Source organism: Morone saxatilis, unplaced genomic scaffold, assembly GCF_004916995.1.
Source record: "Morone saxatilis isolate NCDOM2014 unplaced genomic scaffold, NCSU_SB_2.0 Contig8, whole genome shotgun sequence".
Classification (NCBI taxonomy): domain Eukaryota; kingdom Metazoa; phylum Chordata; class Actinopteri; family Moronidae; genus Morone; species Morone saxatilis.
In genome coordinates, this window is record NW_023340257.1 from 22,458,474 (window position 1) to 22,477,096 (window position 18,623).

The following is an 18,623-nucleotide window of genomic DNA, read 5'->3' on the forward strand; positions in this document are numbered from 1 at the left end:
CCATCTAAATAAAGAGTTCAAGGTGGTGAGGTCATGGAACACATTCAATATGCAGGGGCAAAAGGAAGCTTGTCCAAGTAAAATGGTAAATGGACCTGTNNCCTCTGAGCCACAGCCACCCCAAATCAGTTGTATGCCTTAGTTTTATGAGATTTAAATAGTCATTATGAATACAACCATTGGCCTCATGTAGGGCATTAATGTTTTCTAATCTCTATGAGTAGAGGTTCTCAGACCTCCAGCTGTATTTCCACTTTGAATGGATGCGCTGTGGCAGTTTGTAGGAAGTGAAAAAAGCAAGGGCATGCAAAAAATTCTTCAAATAAAGTGTTTATCTGGTACACTCTTATACACTTATACACCCATACACTGTCTTAACCAGCAATGTCCTCAACTCATGGGAGGAATTACTGAATTTTAAGATGCAAACAATATAAATCACATACTGTATGTTTGTCTTTGTTTTCCAGAAGGATTCTCCATCCAAGCCATCTGTGGCTGAGCTGGCTGGAAGGTTCAAAGGTCATATTCTACCAATGCCCACCTCAAATGATGAGGTATTTCATTTATATATTACTGTATCCATAAAAAATATACAGAACCGTGTGGTTAGCTCCCTAGGAGAACAGTACTACAAATAGCTTGTGATTATATTTGCAATTTCTCCTCATTTCTGTTTGTAGTTACGATTTCGAAGAAAACCTCCATGTTCCCTGAAGTTACAAAATCCAAAAGATGATAACGAAGAATCAGATGTAAGTTATTTTGTTCCTCTACTAACCCATGTGCTACAAACAAAGACAATCAAGTCTGATTGATATACAAAGGTGGTCTCCTAAAAACAGAGTTGGATTTGTTTACTGTACATTTTCATTGCAACCTCACAATTTCAACACAGTACACAGTGCACTGTTGCCAAATCGACAATTTATCTATTTCTTCTTCGTCCTAAAACATTGGGAAAGTTATGTTTTGCGCTGCTGTTTCTTCCAGTGAAATTACTTCACAAACCACACAAACCTTTATATGCGTTATGTCAAAATGTCGAAAGCAGAACAAAAGTGCAAAAAGGCGTAAAATCACAAGCATGTAAGTTGTTTCATTTATTGAATACTATTTTATATATGTATATTGTATGTGTATTAATCTTAATACTTGCTGGAAAATGGGCTTGTATCACCATCATCAGTCTACTGTATAATGACAGTATATATACACGAAATGTTTTAAATGGGGGGTTGTCATTTTGTTAATTTTTCTTTTCATTAACTCTGGTTTGGCTGTGTTCTCTTGCAGAAAACTGTTGTCTCTCCAAATCCTTTTAAAATCAAGATGAAGAACTCCCCTATCATTGAGAAACTTCAGGTAAATGCACCTTGCAACATTTGAATGTTTTGTAAGGGAAATAGGAAACAAAATAAGTACTAGCTCACCAATGATGTGTTATTGTAGGATGTAGTATACAGGCAGAAGTTGTCAGGAGTTTGTATGGTCAGGAGACTATAGGAAGATATTTAAAGCATTACTGCCACCCACTGTTCAGTTGACACTGGTGCCTGAGCTGCTTGCATGCTGAGAAAAAGGGGAAGGGCTTGTCCCTGATGCCACAATCGGCTCAGATTAATGATCTAATGGGATCATGGGCCACCTAGGCTCTAGTTGAGGCTCTAGTCTTGTCACCACCGTTCCTTTAGATAGCAGTTCACACGGTGGGCAGCCATGGGACAAAAGGGCTGCCGCTTCTCCCTCTTCCTCTTCTCCCCAGTGCAGGTAGGATACTCTCCTCTGAACTTAAACAGTGGCTGGGGGACTAACTCGAGATTGTATGTACTTCAGATGTCAGAGTGAATATGACAGGTGTTGTTCTTAAAAATGTCATTATGTACTTCTAGCAGGTGAGCTTTCAAAGTGTATACCTCTATAATACTTATCATCACACCCTTTAAAGGTCATTTTTGAAACATTTTACAAACTGCTTTGTGACTAGACAAACAATCGCTTCTTAGTTTTTACTTTTTATCTATATATACCTTTATATTTTTAATGTTTAAAGTAATGGTGCTGTTCTTCTATCTATCTTTTCTACACTTACTTATATTTCCTTATGGAGTGACTCTCATGTTGAATTTAACCTGGCTCACTCTCTGAGACGATTATAGGTTGATTAATTAATAAAGTTTTATTAAAACGCAATGCACTAAAGAGATTATAGTGTCCAGGCTTCAGGATCTTCCTTCCCCCTGCAGGCCAATCTTGCTTTGTCACCCACTGCTTTGCTGCCTTCACCCAAGAGTCCTGAGACGAAGCTCCAGCCGGCACCGTTGTCCCCCACCACACCCCGCAGCCCGGTGAGCCCCCTGAGCCCCACCTTGCGGCCCTCACATCAGTCGAGTGAAGAAGAGGACGGCGTCAGCTTCAGCAACCCTCCTGAAGGCACCCCGCTGCCGAGCTTCAACAAGGTAAACATTTGGAATGTGCAAAGCTGCACATTAGCATGGACAAATAGATCTATTTGTTACATCTCCTTATAATGCAATTGGATTAGTTTTGCCGTATTACTGTAATCATGTTGAAGAGCGTGACTTTCAGAGTGACAAAAGGCCTAGCTCATACTCTTAATATATTTTTGCGGGCTTCTGAGTTCTGAGTCATTAAATGACAAACATGAGCCGCTGTCACATTGAGGACCCTGAAGTGTTTCTCACGCTATTCGCTAAGTGAGCTATGACGTCACAGCCAGGCACATGGTCCACGTCCCCGTTGACGTGTTTTCTCAGTGGGTGTTCTGCATCTTCTGTTTAAGCAGGCCTTGGATAAGCTGGAGCAAGATGTAGTGCATGAGAGCTGCTGGAGGGGGGATTGAAGATTTAATCCCCTTAGCCTAGTTAAGAGTCTCTAGGTACCATTTTGTGCAGTGCTCTCACACATATGCTGATTAGACTTGGACACTTACCAGGAATCATTTGATGATACAAATATTGATATTGAATATAGATTCTTAGCTGTCCTATAGATCTCAGTTGCCTTTTTTTTTTATATTTTGTTTAAAGACATGATGTAAATTCCCAGCTGACTCTTACCCATCATTTCTACACAGACTCGTGCGCGGCTATCATTCAAGAGGCGCCCGCCCACGAGACAGCACAGGAGGTCAGCTGGAGAGGAGGCGGGAGCCTTCGGGACAGCTCTGTCCCCATGTGAACTGTACAGCCCAAAAGAAAACGGGGACAAGGAGCAGGTTTTCGACAGCCCAGCAGAGGATAGCGGACAGCTGGCCAGTCTGAAGACAGCTGAAGAGAAGCACATGGACTGTGAAATAACAGAGGATGAGGTAGCAAAGAGTGACGCAGACAACAGGGATCCGAAGGAGGAACAGGAAGCAGAACAAGCCCAGAACTTGGAGAGTTTGAAAGAGGAACAGCAGGCTTCAGAGCCTTGCCCTGACAAGCAGACAGAGGGCGATGTTGACACAGAAGAGGGTCAGGAGGAGATGGCTCAGGAGGAACACCAAGAGGGAAATGGCCGGGTGTGAGCTGTGAATGTTTATGTAAGAAAGAAAAAGCAAATGTATGAATAACTTATTCAGTTTCTTAAGATAACCGAATAAGAGAAAAAATACTAATTACTAAAAGATTTGTTTTAAAGAAACCTGTTTTTAAATGTCTTGGTACCTGCTCTGTTTTAAGTCCCTCTGTCGCCCTCTCCTGGCCATCTATATAGAACAGGTCTATAAACACTGGAGGGTTATGAGAAGCAGCTGTTAAACGTGTTATTTGCATGTTCTCTGCACATGCAAATAAGCTGTTGATAATGTATACATTATCAGGCAGAGGAAATGTGTGTCATGTTGTACTGAGTCTGCATGACCAGACTCCTGTCTTTATGATAAATACTTTTTTTTTTCTTTGCTAAGAGTGCACTTCCATGTCCGAAGTCTCTGTCGTGTAAACAGGACTTTGGAAATACTGAACGCTGGGTTGACAAAAGGCAAAAATATTAGACTTCACATATATGTTAGCACACATAGAAAATGGTCTGACATACCAAATCACAATCACTTTAGGTTGAAATTATGTCATTTGCTTATTTAGTTTTCTTTTCATGTATGTTGGTCTACTTCTGCTTGTCTTTTATTTTGTATACTATTTTGTATACTACAAAATATTTTAAATCACAGAGCTAATATGGAGGGGCTCAGGTCCTCAGCAGTTATGCACAAAAAAGAAAATAAACAGGCTCCTTCTTAGGTAAGAAAAGAGTTGACATTGACATGTGTTTGGTCAAATGTTTGGGTAGGAACCAATATGAGTCAGTATTGATGGATTATAATTTTTGGTTGACCAATCAGTAAATACTACCTGTGTATCGTCTCCTGAGACAGATATTTGCCATGGTCAATGCTTAACACACTGGACAGGCTTCAGTCAGATGAGCACAAAAAAGTACGATTTTGTATTGTAAGGCTCTGCACACCTACGCAATACCACACAGGAGATTTAATAGTTTTCTCTCTTCTCAGCGCTGTGTCTGTATGTTGCTGAGCCCCTGTCACTGGAGCACCAGCAGAGAGATTCCAGCTTTTTTATGTCCTGACAGTTAGGCTGAACGAGTATTACCGCATCAAAAGAGCTGTTAGGTGTGTCTTAATACATAACGTTACCCATTTTGTAGAGATAGGCCCATTATCGAGCATTTTGAGGTAATCAACGTTGGCCGATGTCTGCGCTCACGAGGCTGCTGTGAACAACATCAGCGCTCCCCTTGTGAGTTCTGGGAAGGTGGTGAAAAAGTTGGTTTCGAGCCCTTTACTGTAACTTTAATGTATCCTGCTGTACACATACCGCTTAATTTCCTGTAGAATAGAAGTGAACTTTCTGTTTCAATATCTGCATATATATTGGCCGTCGGGAGCCCTGGTCTCTATCAGCATCGGTCGACCACTACCATATTGTTCTTTCAGTGGCAGCTGATTAAAAATGTTCATTTATTAGCTCTTATTTAAAATACAGAGTGGCTGGAATATTTGTTCAACACTGAATGGAGCATTTTGGTATATTTGCCATCAAATTCAAGAGATGCACATTTTTAAATAATTCAATATGCGCCTTGGTGGGGTTTATTTTAGTTTTGAAGTGAAATAAATCAGACTAGAATAAGTTTCTTACACATTCAGTGTTTTGATTTGTTTAATTTATGTTAAAGATCTCCCCTAACCCTAGACCCTGTTAGGGTGGGACAAATTGCACCTTGATAATTCTTATTAGTACATGGATTCACATATTTTTCCACTGTAGTTCTGTCCACTTTGAACCTGAGCAGAGGTCTGTTCAGAATAACCAAAGGCCAAAGGATATTCTATTAAACATTAAGCATATTCAATTATTTTTAAAGGAATAGCAAAGGAGTATTTATAAAATGACATTTCTTTAATATCACTATGTATGATCTGATTTTGTGCCTGTTCCTGAGGGCATTATTATGAAAACCTAGTAAAAGTTTTATTAAAGCAACAAGAATTGGTATTTTTTACAACTTGGTACCCCTGCAGTTTCACCACCGGCTCCAACCAGGACTACTCTACCTCAACTTTGTTTGACTGATTTACGTTTCCTTGTGGACAGAAAGCCTGTGGATTAAAGTAACCACAGACTGCTGCTAACTGTAGCTACCGTCACTGGTAGTTAGCTCTATATATATATATATCTATATATATATATAGATATATATATATAATATATAAAATTAACAGTAGCTACAGTAAACAGTGCAAATGGAGTGGAGTGCAAATGGAAGTAAAACAGTGCAAATGGACGTGCAATGTATCAGTCGTATATAAAGGCTAGCTAGTAGTAGGATATCACTACTTACTATAGATAACGTAGCGTTGCTAACTAATTAATTATAAAAATAACAGTTATCTACCCAGTAACACAGCTGCAAATGAGTGGATGCAAATGGAAGTAAACATACCGTCAAACTGCCGATGTGAAATATAATATAGAAATTGTACATGTCATTTATCTCATTGTCCTCCGCTGCCTTTACGAGAGCTGTTTCACAGCTCTGACTGGCCAGGCGGGACGAAAGAGTTTTTGAGTCAGTTAACAGCGGTTTAGGAACTGTTATTTTCCAAGCTACTGTAGCTTTCATATATCACTCGTGTGAGTGTCTCTTAGTTGATGACCCATCATTGGTGGTCTTTAATGTAGGTACGTAAAGTATCACGCACTTCTCGCAGGCGTTCAGGGCGCCAAGTGTAAATGAAAGAGCCACCGTCCTCCCTATTCCAAGTACGTGTGCCACCAAAAAAGATTTTAAAGTTGTTATTTTCAGGTAAAATAGCTGCACAATGTTAATTCATCCATGTTTTCAGTCAGTGACCTTTGTTGACCTCCACTGCTGACCATTCAGAGCTGCAGTAACCGCAACAATGGTATCTGTTCCCTGTCATTGGTAGGACTTAAATTAAATTAAAACTTTACTTTCATGGGCCATGTCAAGTAATTTATTAACTGACAACCCATGTTTTATTTTAACTGTAAGTTCAAAACAGAATAAAGTTAAAAAAAAAAAAAAAAAAAAGAAAAAAAAAACCTGGTGTAGGAGCTGTATACACTATAAAAAAGGTTACTAACTGTAAACAAATAGACATGGATCAAAATTTACAACTATGGCTGATTTTATTTACAGTCCTTGCAGCCATCAAACCTTTGGTTAAGTTAATATTTAACCACAATAAAATCCTGAGCCATAAATACTTGAGGTGGTTTGATCTTCAAACACCTTTGGATAGGCTACCTACAATAAATTGAAGTCAGTGTTTAACACTTAATATTCAGCCTGATAACGTCTCCCAACAGCATGTGAACCTCTGCAGCCTCCACCTATTGTCAAGTTGTGTCATGTTCAGGCGTCAGCAGTCGACGTTTCCTCCCCTGCTCCTTCACAGGACGACGCCTTCCGACGTGGGCTGCGCCGAAACTCTGAAGAAACTCACCTGTCAGGAAACAGGACGAGCTCCGAAGGAGAAGCCAGCGACCTCGTCTCAACCCAGCAACCTGCCGAAGGTCTGACAATGTGAACTCGCTGAGTGACCTGCTGTTGTTTTAAGGAGCTGCTGACTTTTTGAACCGCAGCTGGGACGTTTAGGGCCCCGCGGACAGTTTAGTTTCTTTAAACAAAGTTATAACTGTAAGGGACTTCCGGGTATGGAGTCAAACAGCTGGAGAAGAGCCAGCATGGACAACATAGAGCTGCTGCCGGTATCGACGAATGGGAACGATGGACGGGTGAGTTAATCGGGGTGAATAAGGGAGAGATTGTTAAGTGGCCTCCCCAGTGCCAGTTAGAGTAATACTAGTTATAATATAATACAAATAAAATGAGAGTGATGATAGAAAGTGATAATAATTAGACGCATCCTAGGCTATATACTGTTTTCAGTTAACATTAAAGCTGAAGCCAGTATTCGATTAATCAATTAGTTGACAGATAATTCATAAATGATAGCTGATTAATTAGTTTGAATCATTTTTTCAAGCAGAAATGTCAAACATTAGTAGAGTTTTTCTCAGGTTTTCGTTGTCTTATGTGATAGTAAATGATACTTTGGGGTTTGAGCAATGTGAAGCAACGCCTCAGGCTTTTGTAAACAGTGAAATTCCACAGTTTCTGCTTTTCTATAAACAAAACAACATGAATGATGAGATTTAATTGCAGCTCTGTGTAACATACAACATGATCAGTTGGCCCAAAAAAAATTCTCTGTGTAATATTACCCAGTATTTGCCTGCTCCTAGGTGTCAGCAGGTAATGGAGATGGTGTGCCCTCTAGGAACCCTGATGCAACAGAGAGAGATGCGTTGCTTACGGGACAGGTGGGTTTCCAATCGAGGTTGTGTTCTTGTGTATATGTGTTATATGGTTTTGTTCATGTTTACAGCCTGTTACAGAGATAACAATAACACAGCATGAATTTTGAATTTCTCTGGAAAACGCTGTGACAACAACTCATGTTGGTCACTTTCAGCATTCTGGGAAGTGAATGAATCAAGATGAATTATTCAATATACAGTGAAGGGAGGAAGTGACATAATGCCTGTTGTGTCTTTTACTCAGAGTACTGGTCAAAATGGGCAGATGGTGCCCGATGGCAATGCAGCAGAAGCTCAAAGGGATCTGGAAAATGCATGCACTCCGCATAAGGTATGAAGACTTTTAGTAAGACATGTTAGAAATGTGAGGTCTTTCGGGCATTTCCTCTTACACTTGGAATAAAGGAAGTGTAACTTCTGTGTTACCATGTGATAACTCACTTTCTTTTCCCACCCATCCCCTGCCTGGACACCAGATAAGATAAATAACTTAAATGGATACCTTAGTATTCAGAATTAGTTTTCTTGTTTCTCAGTGCTTGCCAATAATTAAAAGAATACTCTTCTTGTAACTTTTTATGCTCTGTTAGTAGTTTTTCTTTAATTATGTCTCATTAAAGTGATACTCCATCTTAGTATCAAACTTGAACCCCCATAGACTGTAGCCATGTCTTGACAAACAAAGCCATTTCATTATGCTTTCAGATTAGCGCCTTGAGCAGGATAAAGGGAGAGCTGAAGGAGGTCGTCTTCTGGAAAATCAGACTATGGATGGTCATCATCTTCATCTTCCTCCTCATCTGCGCTGTGATTATAATTTCGCTGGCTGTGTGCGCATGTAAGGTTTCATGATGAGGATTGTTGTACAATATATAATACTACATTTGTTAGAGATACGTGCATAGACATAGAGGAGTGAGAAGTCAGGAGTTCAAATTTATTTAAATGACTGATCATTTGAGGCAATTTATCCTATTTTACTACTAATTTCAGTACAGCAGTGACTTTTCCAGTTGTGAGGCTTTGACCCATTTTCTCTTCGAGCAGCGTTTTACAAGGACCCGGATGATGACTTTGACCCTTCATTGTTTAAAGTTCCTCGGTATTTCAACGGGAGCTTCCAACTGCCAAATCTGGTGTTCACGGAGGAACTTTCCAACCTTTCCACCAGTAAAAGCCAAGAACTCGCTGCTGATTTTCAAGAAAAGGTTTGGCCACTTATGACCTGTATTTCAAATAGCATGCTTAATAAATTCATCTTAATTTATTGTATTTATAACTCAATATATATACTGTATATATAACAGTGTATATATAACTGTAGAAGATGCTTTTGTAAACAATGTTTTTTCCTTTCTTTTGATATTGCATCAGTTGTCTCCTAGCAACTACACCTATATTCACATCATAATTAGAGAGCCAACTTGATGAATACAGAATAATGGCTTAATATATAACAAATGTGGGAAAGATGCAAAGAAGTGAGTAGTTATGTCTTTTAGGCATGGTTATTTTATTTACAGTGTATTAGCACATTGCATTACAAGTAACAACAGTGTGGTTTACATTAGACGACATACATTACCAAATAAATTATATGGGTATAAATAATAAAACAGAATATTTTAAAATGTTGTAATTTTTAAAACCTTTATTGAGTCTAAGTTACTCTTGGTTTCACTATAGTCTTATTTGGTGTGAAGTTCATGTCAACTTTCTCAACTGAGGCAGTTACGTATACCACAAGCTTCAAAAACGTGTTCATAGCTGCTGCCGCCAAGAGATGAAAGCACCCTGTAGCTGGTTTCAGCCCTCAACAGCAGAGTAGGGCTCACAGTGAAGTGAAAGTCTCAGCCAAAAACATGCATTTCACTTTCATCGTTTGCTTTTGCATGCCTCACCCTGCCCCATCCAGCTGGCTGACCTTTACAGATCCTCCCCTGCTCTGGGAAGATACTTCTCCAAAGCGGAGATCTCTGCTCTCAGGTAAACACACATCACACTCAGTGGCTTTGGACTACATTTCTCACCACTGCTACATAAAACCACAAAATGTAGCCCTTTGTCATTTGTACATTTCACAGGGAAAAATGTGTTGAGCTACAGAACTTCTGTTTTACTCTCCCCACAGAAACGGTCCAGTCATCGCTGACTACCAGCTGACATTTCTCATGCCTGAAGAAGAGCAGGATCAGCTGAGAAACTTTACTCTGAGCCGGGAAATGGTGTACAACGTGTTCAGACAGTTCCTATATGACCAGGAGTCAGATGAGTCAAAGCCAATGTACATAGATCCAGTTTCGCTGATCATGTTTTTAACACACTAATGCCAAACGTTCTCAAACAGATAGGACATCTGTACCTTGCTTTCTTTGTCATTTAAGACACTCAGCACACTTCTCTCACAGTGTGTGGTTGTTTGTAACGCATGATTTGTCACACCTCTGTGTGATTCTCCCATGAGTCTGTACAAATGTTGCATGATGCATCTTTACTGCAGAAACATGCATAACCACAGGCCCACAAACCCAAAGTGACTGTAGGTCATATGGATGGTCTCATTGTGTGCTTTGTTCAATAAGCTTTTAAGATGGTGCCTAATTAAACCAATCAACAGTGCAGTACATATCAGGTAAAATTGACATCTGCCTACTGTCAAACTGATTGGTAACTCCCAAGAGATTGGCAGCAAGAATCTAGGCTTCTGAAATATATATTTTATATATTGTGTTTTTCATTTTATTGTGTATTACTGTGCCTTCTTTAACTGCAGGTGCATTAAGTGTAAGAGTATTGGTATAAATGTATGTGCTGTAAGTATTTATATTCATTCCCTGACCTTCACTGTAATTTGTTTTTGTAAAATATACTTTATAACCATTTGTAAAAAAAACCAAAAAAAAAACGGTGGCTGTGTTTTTTTTATGGAAATACACATGTTGATATTTGTATATCCGTACCATTTTTTTCGGTCAGCAGACACGATTTGCAAATCAAAATTCATTAACTGTAAAATATTTGCCTTGAGAGCAACAAACATTGCAGGAGCTTTAGAGAACTGTGCAGGGAAATTAGCCTGCAATCATTTTGTAAGTGTAGGCTATACAAGCCTATGTAAAACTATATATGTTATACACAAAGAATCCATACTTTGTACAGTACATTTGTTTGTTGTGGTTGTTCAATATATACAACAGGACTCAGCTTTTGCCTTCTTTAACTGGCTGTATTTCTAATCATAGGGTTTAACAGTAGAGGGAGTGCCTGTCCCACATGCAAATGAACAGTAAATGTTTTTTTGTCTACATTGATTTTCTTCTTGAGTAGTGTTAGAAGCAGGTTGTTGCATTTAATAGCACAGGTGTTATATAACATTTCTATAAACTCAGTATGTCAGATTGCAGTCTGTTTCCTGGCAGCGATCGCATCAACGTGTCTGTCCTCCAGTAAGATCACAGTTGTGATTAATGACCGCCAAATATTAACAGTCACTCTATCACCAGATTGTTAATTAGCCGTCACTTCAGCTGGTTGCACTCGGTGAGACTTGATGGAAAGATTTGACGCTTGAGCCAACTAAGACACTAATTGCCAAGTAGTTTTGTTTATCAGTTCATTTTTGTGGTGAGTATAATGATTAAGGTTGTAAGTAATGGTTTGATCATGTAAGATACAATATGTAAGGCCTGTATTTTCTCAAATAAAGTATATTTTTGCAGTTACGGTATTTGTCACTGCTGAAACTGTGAAGTTCCTGTGTTTTTACAGTAATTTAGTCACAGTATAACTTTAGAGTCAGTCAACCGTCGTTTTACAGTGGACTCTGGAATAATCAAATACCAAAATATGAAGTAGGTTGGGAAAGAAATTATATATGTTTTGGGGTTTTATAGAGCAATACATTATCACTCAAATGACTATTTTGATCTATGTTTTGTTTTGTTTCACTGGAAGACAAGATGAAAGAAGATTTAACCCCACAACCAGCTGAGTTTTAGGGTTGTGAGTTACTATCCCTTTTAAAATGAAATATTATTGTGTATGATATTTCTTTTGTCCAGGGAAACGCATTTTCACGTGCAGTTCTGAAACATCCTGCATGACAGTCACGTGCTGGTCAGAAGGTCAAGTTTAAACAGCAGTGGGACCTAAGAGATTTCAACAGCTTATTACTGTACATAAAACAAAATCACTCCAGCTGCTCTTTGAAATCCTCAAATATTGCATGATAGAAGATAAACAAGAATATTCAGAATGATTCAGACTGGACAACTTAGTTGACTTAAGCTGCTTTTTAGTTTATTTAGGGCTCAGGGAAATCTTTTTCTGTCTTTTCTGCAGGTGTCTATCTCTGTTCCTTTGAGGTACACACTATTCTTAATCTGTTGGCAGCAGCAATCGTGCCATGGCACAGGGCAGCAGCATGGATCCTGGTTGTGTATACCTTATAAGCTAAATAAAAGCTGTCTGTGGTGTCTGCAGCCACTGGTGGTCGATTTTCTCAGACCTATTTGGAGAATTGTCAGTCGTCTAAAACCAGATTTACTATAATAAGCATTTTGAGCTATGATTGCCTGATTGGTTTAATCAGCACTTCACTAATCACAGGCCTTTATCGCGCCCATAATCCTCTAAAGTCAACAGTGCTGGTTAAACCTGTATTTATCCAGTCTGGCGTGTCTGTGCAAAGGTTTTATATATCTTTATTGACTCAAACGGTCAGAGGTAAAATCTACTCTGAATGCCATATGTATAAAGCTTGAAAAATGCTTTCTTATTTTAGGTTCAATATGAACAGTTTCAGTTTTCCAACATTAATAGCCCGCCTCCCTGCATGTTGATCACACAGTTATTTTGACCTGGTTTTGGGAACTAAGGCAGGACAGGTGTGAAAATGATTTAAATCTTTGCAAATGTAGACAAGGCAAGGGGATTTGTTTGTATTTAGAAGATTTCATTACAGGTAAACTCATATTATAGTAAAAGAAATACAAGAAAAACAACACTGACAACCACCCGCCCTGCAAAAGACATCTACATCCACAGACAAACACACACACACACCGGGTCTGGATCCTATTTTAGGTACAGTTAGAACACTGCAACCTGCTGACTGGAGAGGTTTGAATGGATTGTAGTCACTGAGTAGGTAAAAAATGTACTGTGTGGAAAATAAGTCAATTTTTAATTCCTTCATGTATGTATTTTTCTTTCCAAGGTACGGTATGATCTGGTTATTGCTTACGCTGTTGTTAACATACCAGGAAATCTAAGTGCAACATGCTTAGAGCAGGGGTTCCCAAACATTTACATGCCAAGGCCTCCTAGCATTGTCTTACAGCCGGGGCCCTCCTTTTGCAAGATAACAGATAAATTATGTTTTGACTAGAAGGCAATAAGAAATATGGGCATAGAAAATAAGATTTCAATATCTTAAATATTATTATATTTATAATCATTATTCTAAATAATATTTTATAATAATAGACATAATATAATAATAATTTGCTGAAGATAAACTTTTTTGTGGTTTTAGCTTTTATGTAATCTTTTGTCCCAAACTTGCAAACAGACACAAAATCGTAGTATGTGCAGTGTTACACACTCTCCTGAAGCCTGTCTGACCTGAGCACCAGCAGCAACCCTAATAAATACTGTATTAAGCCATAAAAACTATAACATTTGGGTTCCTTTACATCTTTAAAGCGCATATGCCATTCTTTAAACCAGAGTAACACTAGAAATGACTTCAGCATTTATAAGCACAAAATTTAAAAAATCAAAATTATTAGCTTTTAAATGTTACATGTTTCCTATATCCTTATACTATGTATGTCTTTATTTCTAATAATAACTTTCATGTGATGTCTCATTAGGGGCTTCATGTGTTTCTTGTAGTTTAAAAATATCCCCTAGTCTGTTCATGTTTAAAAAGAGGATAAGTTGTTTCCAAGAGGAATTTCCTTGGTTAATTCCTTGAGGAATGCCGGATGTGTGAGTGGGTGGACAGCTATGTGGGTAAATTTAGATTATTTATTAATTTGCACACATTAAGGTATGTGACTATGCAGGTGAGAATACAACATAATGGTAAGAATGGAAATATCTCACTGAAGGGTAAAGTAAAAACTGTACACAAAAAAAAAAAGATAAGAAAAAATACTGGAATAGAAATATGGGAAAATCAAAAAATGCAACTTCCTGTCCTCCAGCTCTATAGTAGATGTGGACCGTCATGTCTTCAATTAAACCCCTTACTCTAAGAGCCAAGACTTTAAACCTGAGGGGGCTTCCTTCGTTGCACATTCGAGTCCCATCTCCCAGACTATTAGCAACCAGCCCCACTGCAGCCAAAGAGCATGCAATCTCCTGAGGTTCTTGGAAGACTTCTGCTATTATCCCATTAAAGGGTTATCTCTGCTTTTGGCTGTGCCAGGACTTAAAGATTAAGGTGGTCGTTGCATGAGTTCTCAGTCAGACCTCATTGCTGCCTGTGCTCTGTATGCACACTTTACACTCTCCTCCTTCTTCACTGGCTCTCTGCAGGATTCTGGGCAAAATCAAAACTCTGGAGGAATAATGGGCGCCAACTTCTCTAGCCTGGATGATATCCTGGAGGAGGACATGCACCACTGGTACACCAAATTCATGAAGGAGTCGCCTTCAGGGCTCATAACGCTCTTTGAGCTCAAGACTATCCTTGAAATGAACGGTATGACAGAGGAGGCCAGCAGCTATGTGGACCAGGTCTTTTTCACCTTTGACATGGATGGGGTAAGGAAACACCAACAACAGATTTCTCCTTCCCTGCTCAGGAAAAATAATAGATTGTGTGGTTCCCTCAAAGTCCGCTCAGTCTGTTAACAAATTGCCAACTTATGAGACAGTTGCACGGTGTATTCCCGATGCATGCACCTTGTTGAAAAAAATCAGTTTTCTAGTATCATATTAGCAAACTTGGCAGTGGGAAATACGATGCTCGTTGCATTATTTCAAATGGTTTTACAAGAAGAATGTACCATTTTAAAATGACTGTTCAGAGATTACAGAGATCTCTGATGTTTTAAGAGGGATCAACTTAGGTTAAACTCTTCTTTACCCTGCGAGTCCTGAACTCTTTCACAAAGCTTAGGACAAAAGGTCATTGTCATCAAATTGTACATTAGAAGTAAACAATTTACAGTATCTGTAGATATCTGCTATAGTTTCCCCAGAACTGCCCCCTGTATAGCATGATCAAATGCAAAATGATGCAATTGTTATTTTGAAAATCTTAAGTGAAATAATAAATCTTGGTGGATGGATTCAGTCTTTTCCATAACTGTATCTTTTATGTGCCCTTTTGCAGGATGGCTATATAGACTTTGTCGAATACATTGCAGCAATAAGTTTATTACTGAAAGGAGAAATTAACCAGAAACTAAAGTGGTACTTCAAACTCTTTGATCAAGACGGAAATGGGAAAATCGACAAGGACGAAATGGAGACTATATTTAAGGTGCATTTTATTTTCTTTGAATGTTTTATCATTTGAGTTTTACAGAACTAAGGAAGTGAGCAGCACATATTGATGCAATTGTTATTTTGAAATTGCTTACGCAATTCCTGAATCACAATGCTTAGCTGCTCTACTCTGAAAGAGTAGACATGGGTTTAACTGGCAATGAACTGGGCATAACACCTAATCCAGGGGGCTTCTTATCTAACCACAAGTCTAAATATGGCCCTGCCTGTAACCTAATTCACCCACTAAAGATGTCATACAGTAATCACCCTACTGATTACATGACACATATTCAACTTGTCAACACTATATGTATAACTGTATAATTCATTAATAACTGTTCAGGTTGCTATATATCATGGTTGTAGTAGAAGTAATAGCAGTAGTTGCTATTGTATAGTAGTGGGTGTATTAGAACCAGTACACAGTTGTCTTTTTAAAATATTAGTTGTACATACATCCATTACTTATTAATGCATTCAGTAGTTGAATGAGAAAAGGCACTGTGATTTATTTAGATGGCAGGCCTTTGCAATTGTTTGTTTAACTAACAATTCACTGTGTAAACTCTTCGATCAGGCTATTCAAGATATCACCAGAAGTTACGACATCCCTCCAGATGACATTGTGACTCTCATATATGAGAAGATTGATGTCAACGGAGAAGGTAAGGGTCATCTTATCAATCCAGGACTAATGTAACAATATAATGATTTATCAGCTCTGAAAATAACAGTGCTCTTGGTTAGAAATAATGTCACCATCACGTGTATAGACAAGTGAAATATTGCATGAATATGAAGAATCAATAAACACTAATTTCCTAGTATAGAATTTGTTATTTTCAAACAATAATCTCTATTATGACTATTAAAAATGGGTAGATTTCAATATTTGCTACTTGTCTCCTCAGGTGAGCTGACGTTGGAGGAGTTCATCAGTGGAGCCAAGGATCATCCCGACATCATGGATATGCTCACCAAGATGATGGATCTTACCAACGTCCTGGAAATCATTGTCAGAGGTCAACGGAAGAAAGCTGAATGAGTGATAAACACGCTGGATCATGTGGAAAATCCTTTTTGGTGGATTTTCAGAACGTTGAGGAGTGTATGTGCTTGATTGGTGAAGAGCAGAGTCCCATCTCAAACTGCACAGAATGAACTGAATGAACTGACTGAGCAGTCCCATGAAGATGACGAAGATGAACTCTGTGTATGACGCCTGAGAAAAGCAAAGAATTTGTCCTCCTTCCTCTGCTTGTGCTCTTACATTACTTGGCCCTTCAGTTTTGTTAAGGTTTACAACACTTCAAATCGCTTTGATTTACTTAATAAACAGCTTATTGAGCTGGAAATATTGTATGGGACTTTTAGTCTGCAGAACTGTCCGGCACAACGTGAAAAGCAGAGTGGGTTACTTCATCTCTAGTCTGGTTCACAGGAAGTAGGCTGTGGGTGTAAGCCTGCCATTGACCTACTAGTTCAGTCGGTATTCCCCTATACTTCCAATATCTTATGACACTATTTTGCAAGAGGCACCATCACTGCATCTTGGGGTTAGCGCTGCCCAATATGATGTGATTGATTAAAAAAATACAAACACACCAGACAGTTTTTCCCCTATGCCAGAATAATAATGGGTTCAGCCAGACCTTTCTCCAGCACTGGCACAGCGCTAAAACAAAGTGTGGAGATAGGTCTGGCTATGCAAGACTACTTCATCCCAAAATGACTTCCACAGCTTTGGAATCATGTTTTATTCATTTGAAAAGATTAATTTATAAATAATTTTTAACAATAATTTATAATTGAATGTATTGAATTCACATTTGAATATGTATTAGTCATGTAAAGACAACTGCCAAACCCTTTGGGAATTTCTTACAAAATGTTCTTACAGAAGGTCAATTCCTATGCAATCTATGTAATTATTACAGTATTTGGTTGTTGACATGATAACGCTCAATGGTTATCATCTTAAACACTAAGTGAGATTGTTTGTTCTTTGTTTTATAAGGTTCTATAAATAAGGTGTTAAGGTTTATAAAATATAAAGTTCTTGTAAAATGTGCATGAAAACTACACTGTTGCTTGTAGAAAAACTGGATGCTAACTGAATATCCATGTAGTAACTGAATGTAAAAATATTTGAGTGAAATGTGATGTTCTAGTAGGATTTACAATAATTAAGGTTACAATGTTGCCTTAAAAAACAATACAATGTTTTTGTTAAAAACTGTTTCTTTCATTTTGAAGAAAATATTACACTGCATATATGTGCAGGACAGATAGAGAAATGGAATTTCAATTTACATGTTTCAAGGGAGTAACAACTTTGTTGATACATTTTATTCCTTTATTGACTTATAGTCCAAAGAGAGGGACAGCATGCTTAAAGGTTGTAAACTGTTCTGTTAAGCAGGCAAAAGGATACAAAGATTTTCTAACTATTGTTTTTTATATAATCTGGTCAAATTCATCACTCTCTTGTTCACTTTAGCAGCTGAACTCCACTACAATGTGAATATAAACATAAAATAATTTTCCTACCGATCCCAAGTGCAGCTATCATATTCTACACAATAGTCTTTCTAAGTGACACAAACTGGTATTTCATGTTCATGGTGGTGCTTGGCACCTCCTCTGAGGTAGTCTGCCAAGGGACAGACTGTCTGTAAAGCTTTCATTTCCATTTCTGCAGAAAATTCCACAGCTCGTCACACACATGAAAGAACATTGTAATCAATCGTCATTGAGTTTCGAGGGGTACCAGACCCATCTGGATCCTGATAATCCAATGTGAGTTTCCTTCATTTTTGTGATTATATCAGGTCCATAATAAATCTTAATGTTCATATTCTCTTTTGCCTTTGCAATACTATGTGCAAAACAGACATCAGAAGAGCCGGGGGTTCAAGTGCACAAGATAACCTGCAAATCTAAACACAACCTGCAAATCTAAACACAGCTGACCTTGGTATATCATTATGGTTAATCCCTCAGTTAATTTACAAATTAATGTCAAACCATGTTATCCCTTTATACAGACATCATTGAAACATAATTGTCTGTCCTGGTTAAAAATCTGACAGAGGTTCATTTTGGTTTATACTGGTTTTGACATTGTTATGACCTCAGAGAAACTCAGGTTGTGTAAATCAAATAAAGATAAGGCTTTGACTCCACATAGCACTCAAAACGTCCCTAAATCTATCGGATGATTCAATTGCATAACTGCAGTGA

At 38.3% G+C, this 18,623-nt stretch overlaps 3 protein-coding genes across 3 annotated transcripts; all 3 read left to right on the top strand.

Annotated features, from left to right (window-relative positions):
• The first annotated feature begins 420 nt into the window (after positions 1-420).
• Positions 421-4,739, top strand: zgc:153184 (uncharacterized protein LOC751652 homolog). The gene is made up of 5 exons (XM_035679746.1): positions 421-557; positions 684-755; positions 1,297-1,365; positions 2,247-2,459; positions 3,098-4,739. Exons 1-5 carry the CDS (start codon positions 450-452, stop codon positions 3,530-3,532), a joined length of 897 nt encoding a protein of 298 aa, XP_035535639.1. The 5' UTR covers positions 421-449; the 3' UTR covers positions 3,533-4,739.
• A 1,298-nt stretch (positions 4,740-6,037) lies between these two features.
• LOC118342267 (TPA-induced transmembrane protein homolog) lies at positions 6,038-11,617 on the top strand. Its single transcript, XM_035680773.1, has 7 exons — positions 6,038-7,289; positions 7,800-7,877; positions 8,119-8,205; positions 8,580-8,712; positions 8,922-9,082; positions 9,790-9,860; positions 10,006-11,617. The coding sequence occupies exons 1-7, from the start codon at positions 7,209-7,211 to the stop codon at positions 10,199-10,201; spliced, it is 807 nt and encodes a 268-aa protein (XP_035536666.1). The 5' UTR covers positions 6,038-7,208; the 3' UTR covers positions 10,202-11,617.
• A 2,827-nt stretch (positions 11,618-14,444) lies between these two features.
• Positions 14,445-17,065, top strand: guca1c (guanylate cyclase activator 1C). The gene is made up of 4 exons (XM_035680431.1): positions 14,445-14,648; positions 15,223-15,372; positions 15,958-16,045; positions 16,292-17,065. Exons 1-4 carry the CDS (start codon positions 14,454-14,456, stop codon positions 16,423-16,425), a joined length of 567 nt encoding a protein of 188 aa, XP_035536324.1. The 5' UTR covers positions 14,445-14,453; the 3' UTR covers positions 16,426-17,065.
• Positions 17,066-18,623: the final 1,558 nt, after the last annotated feature.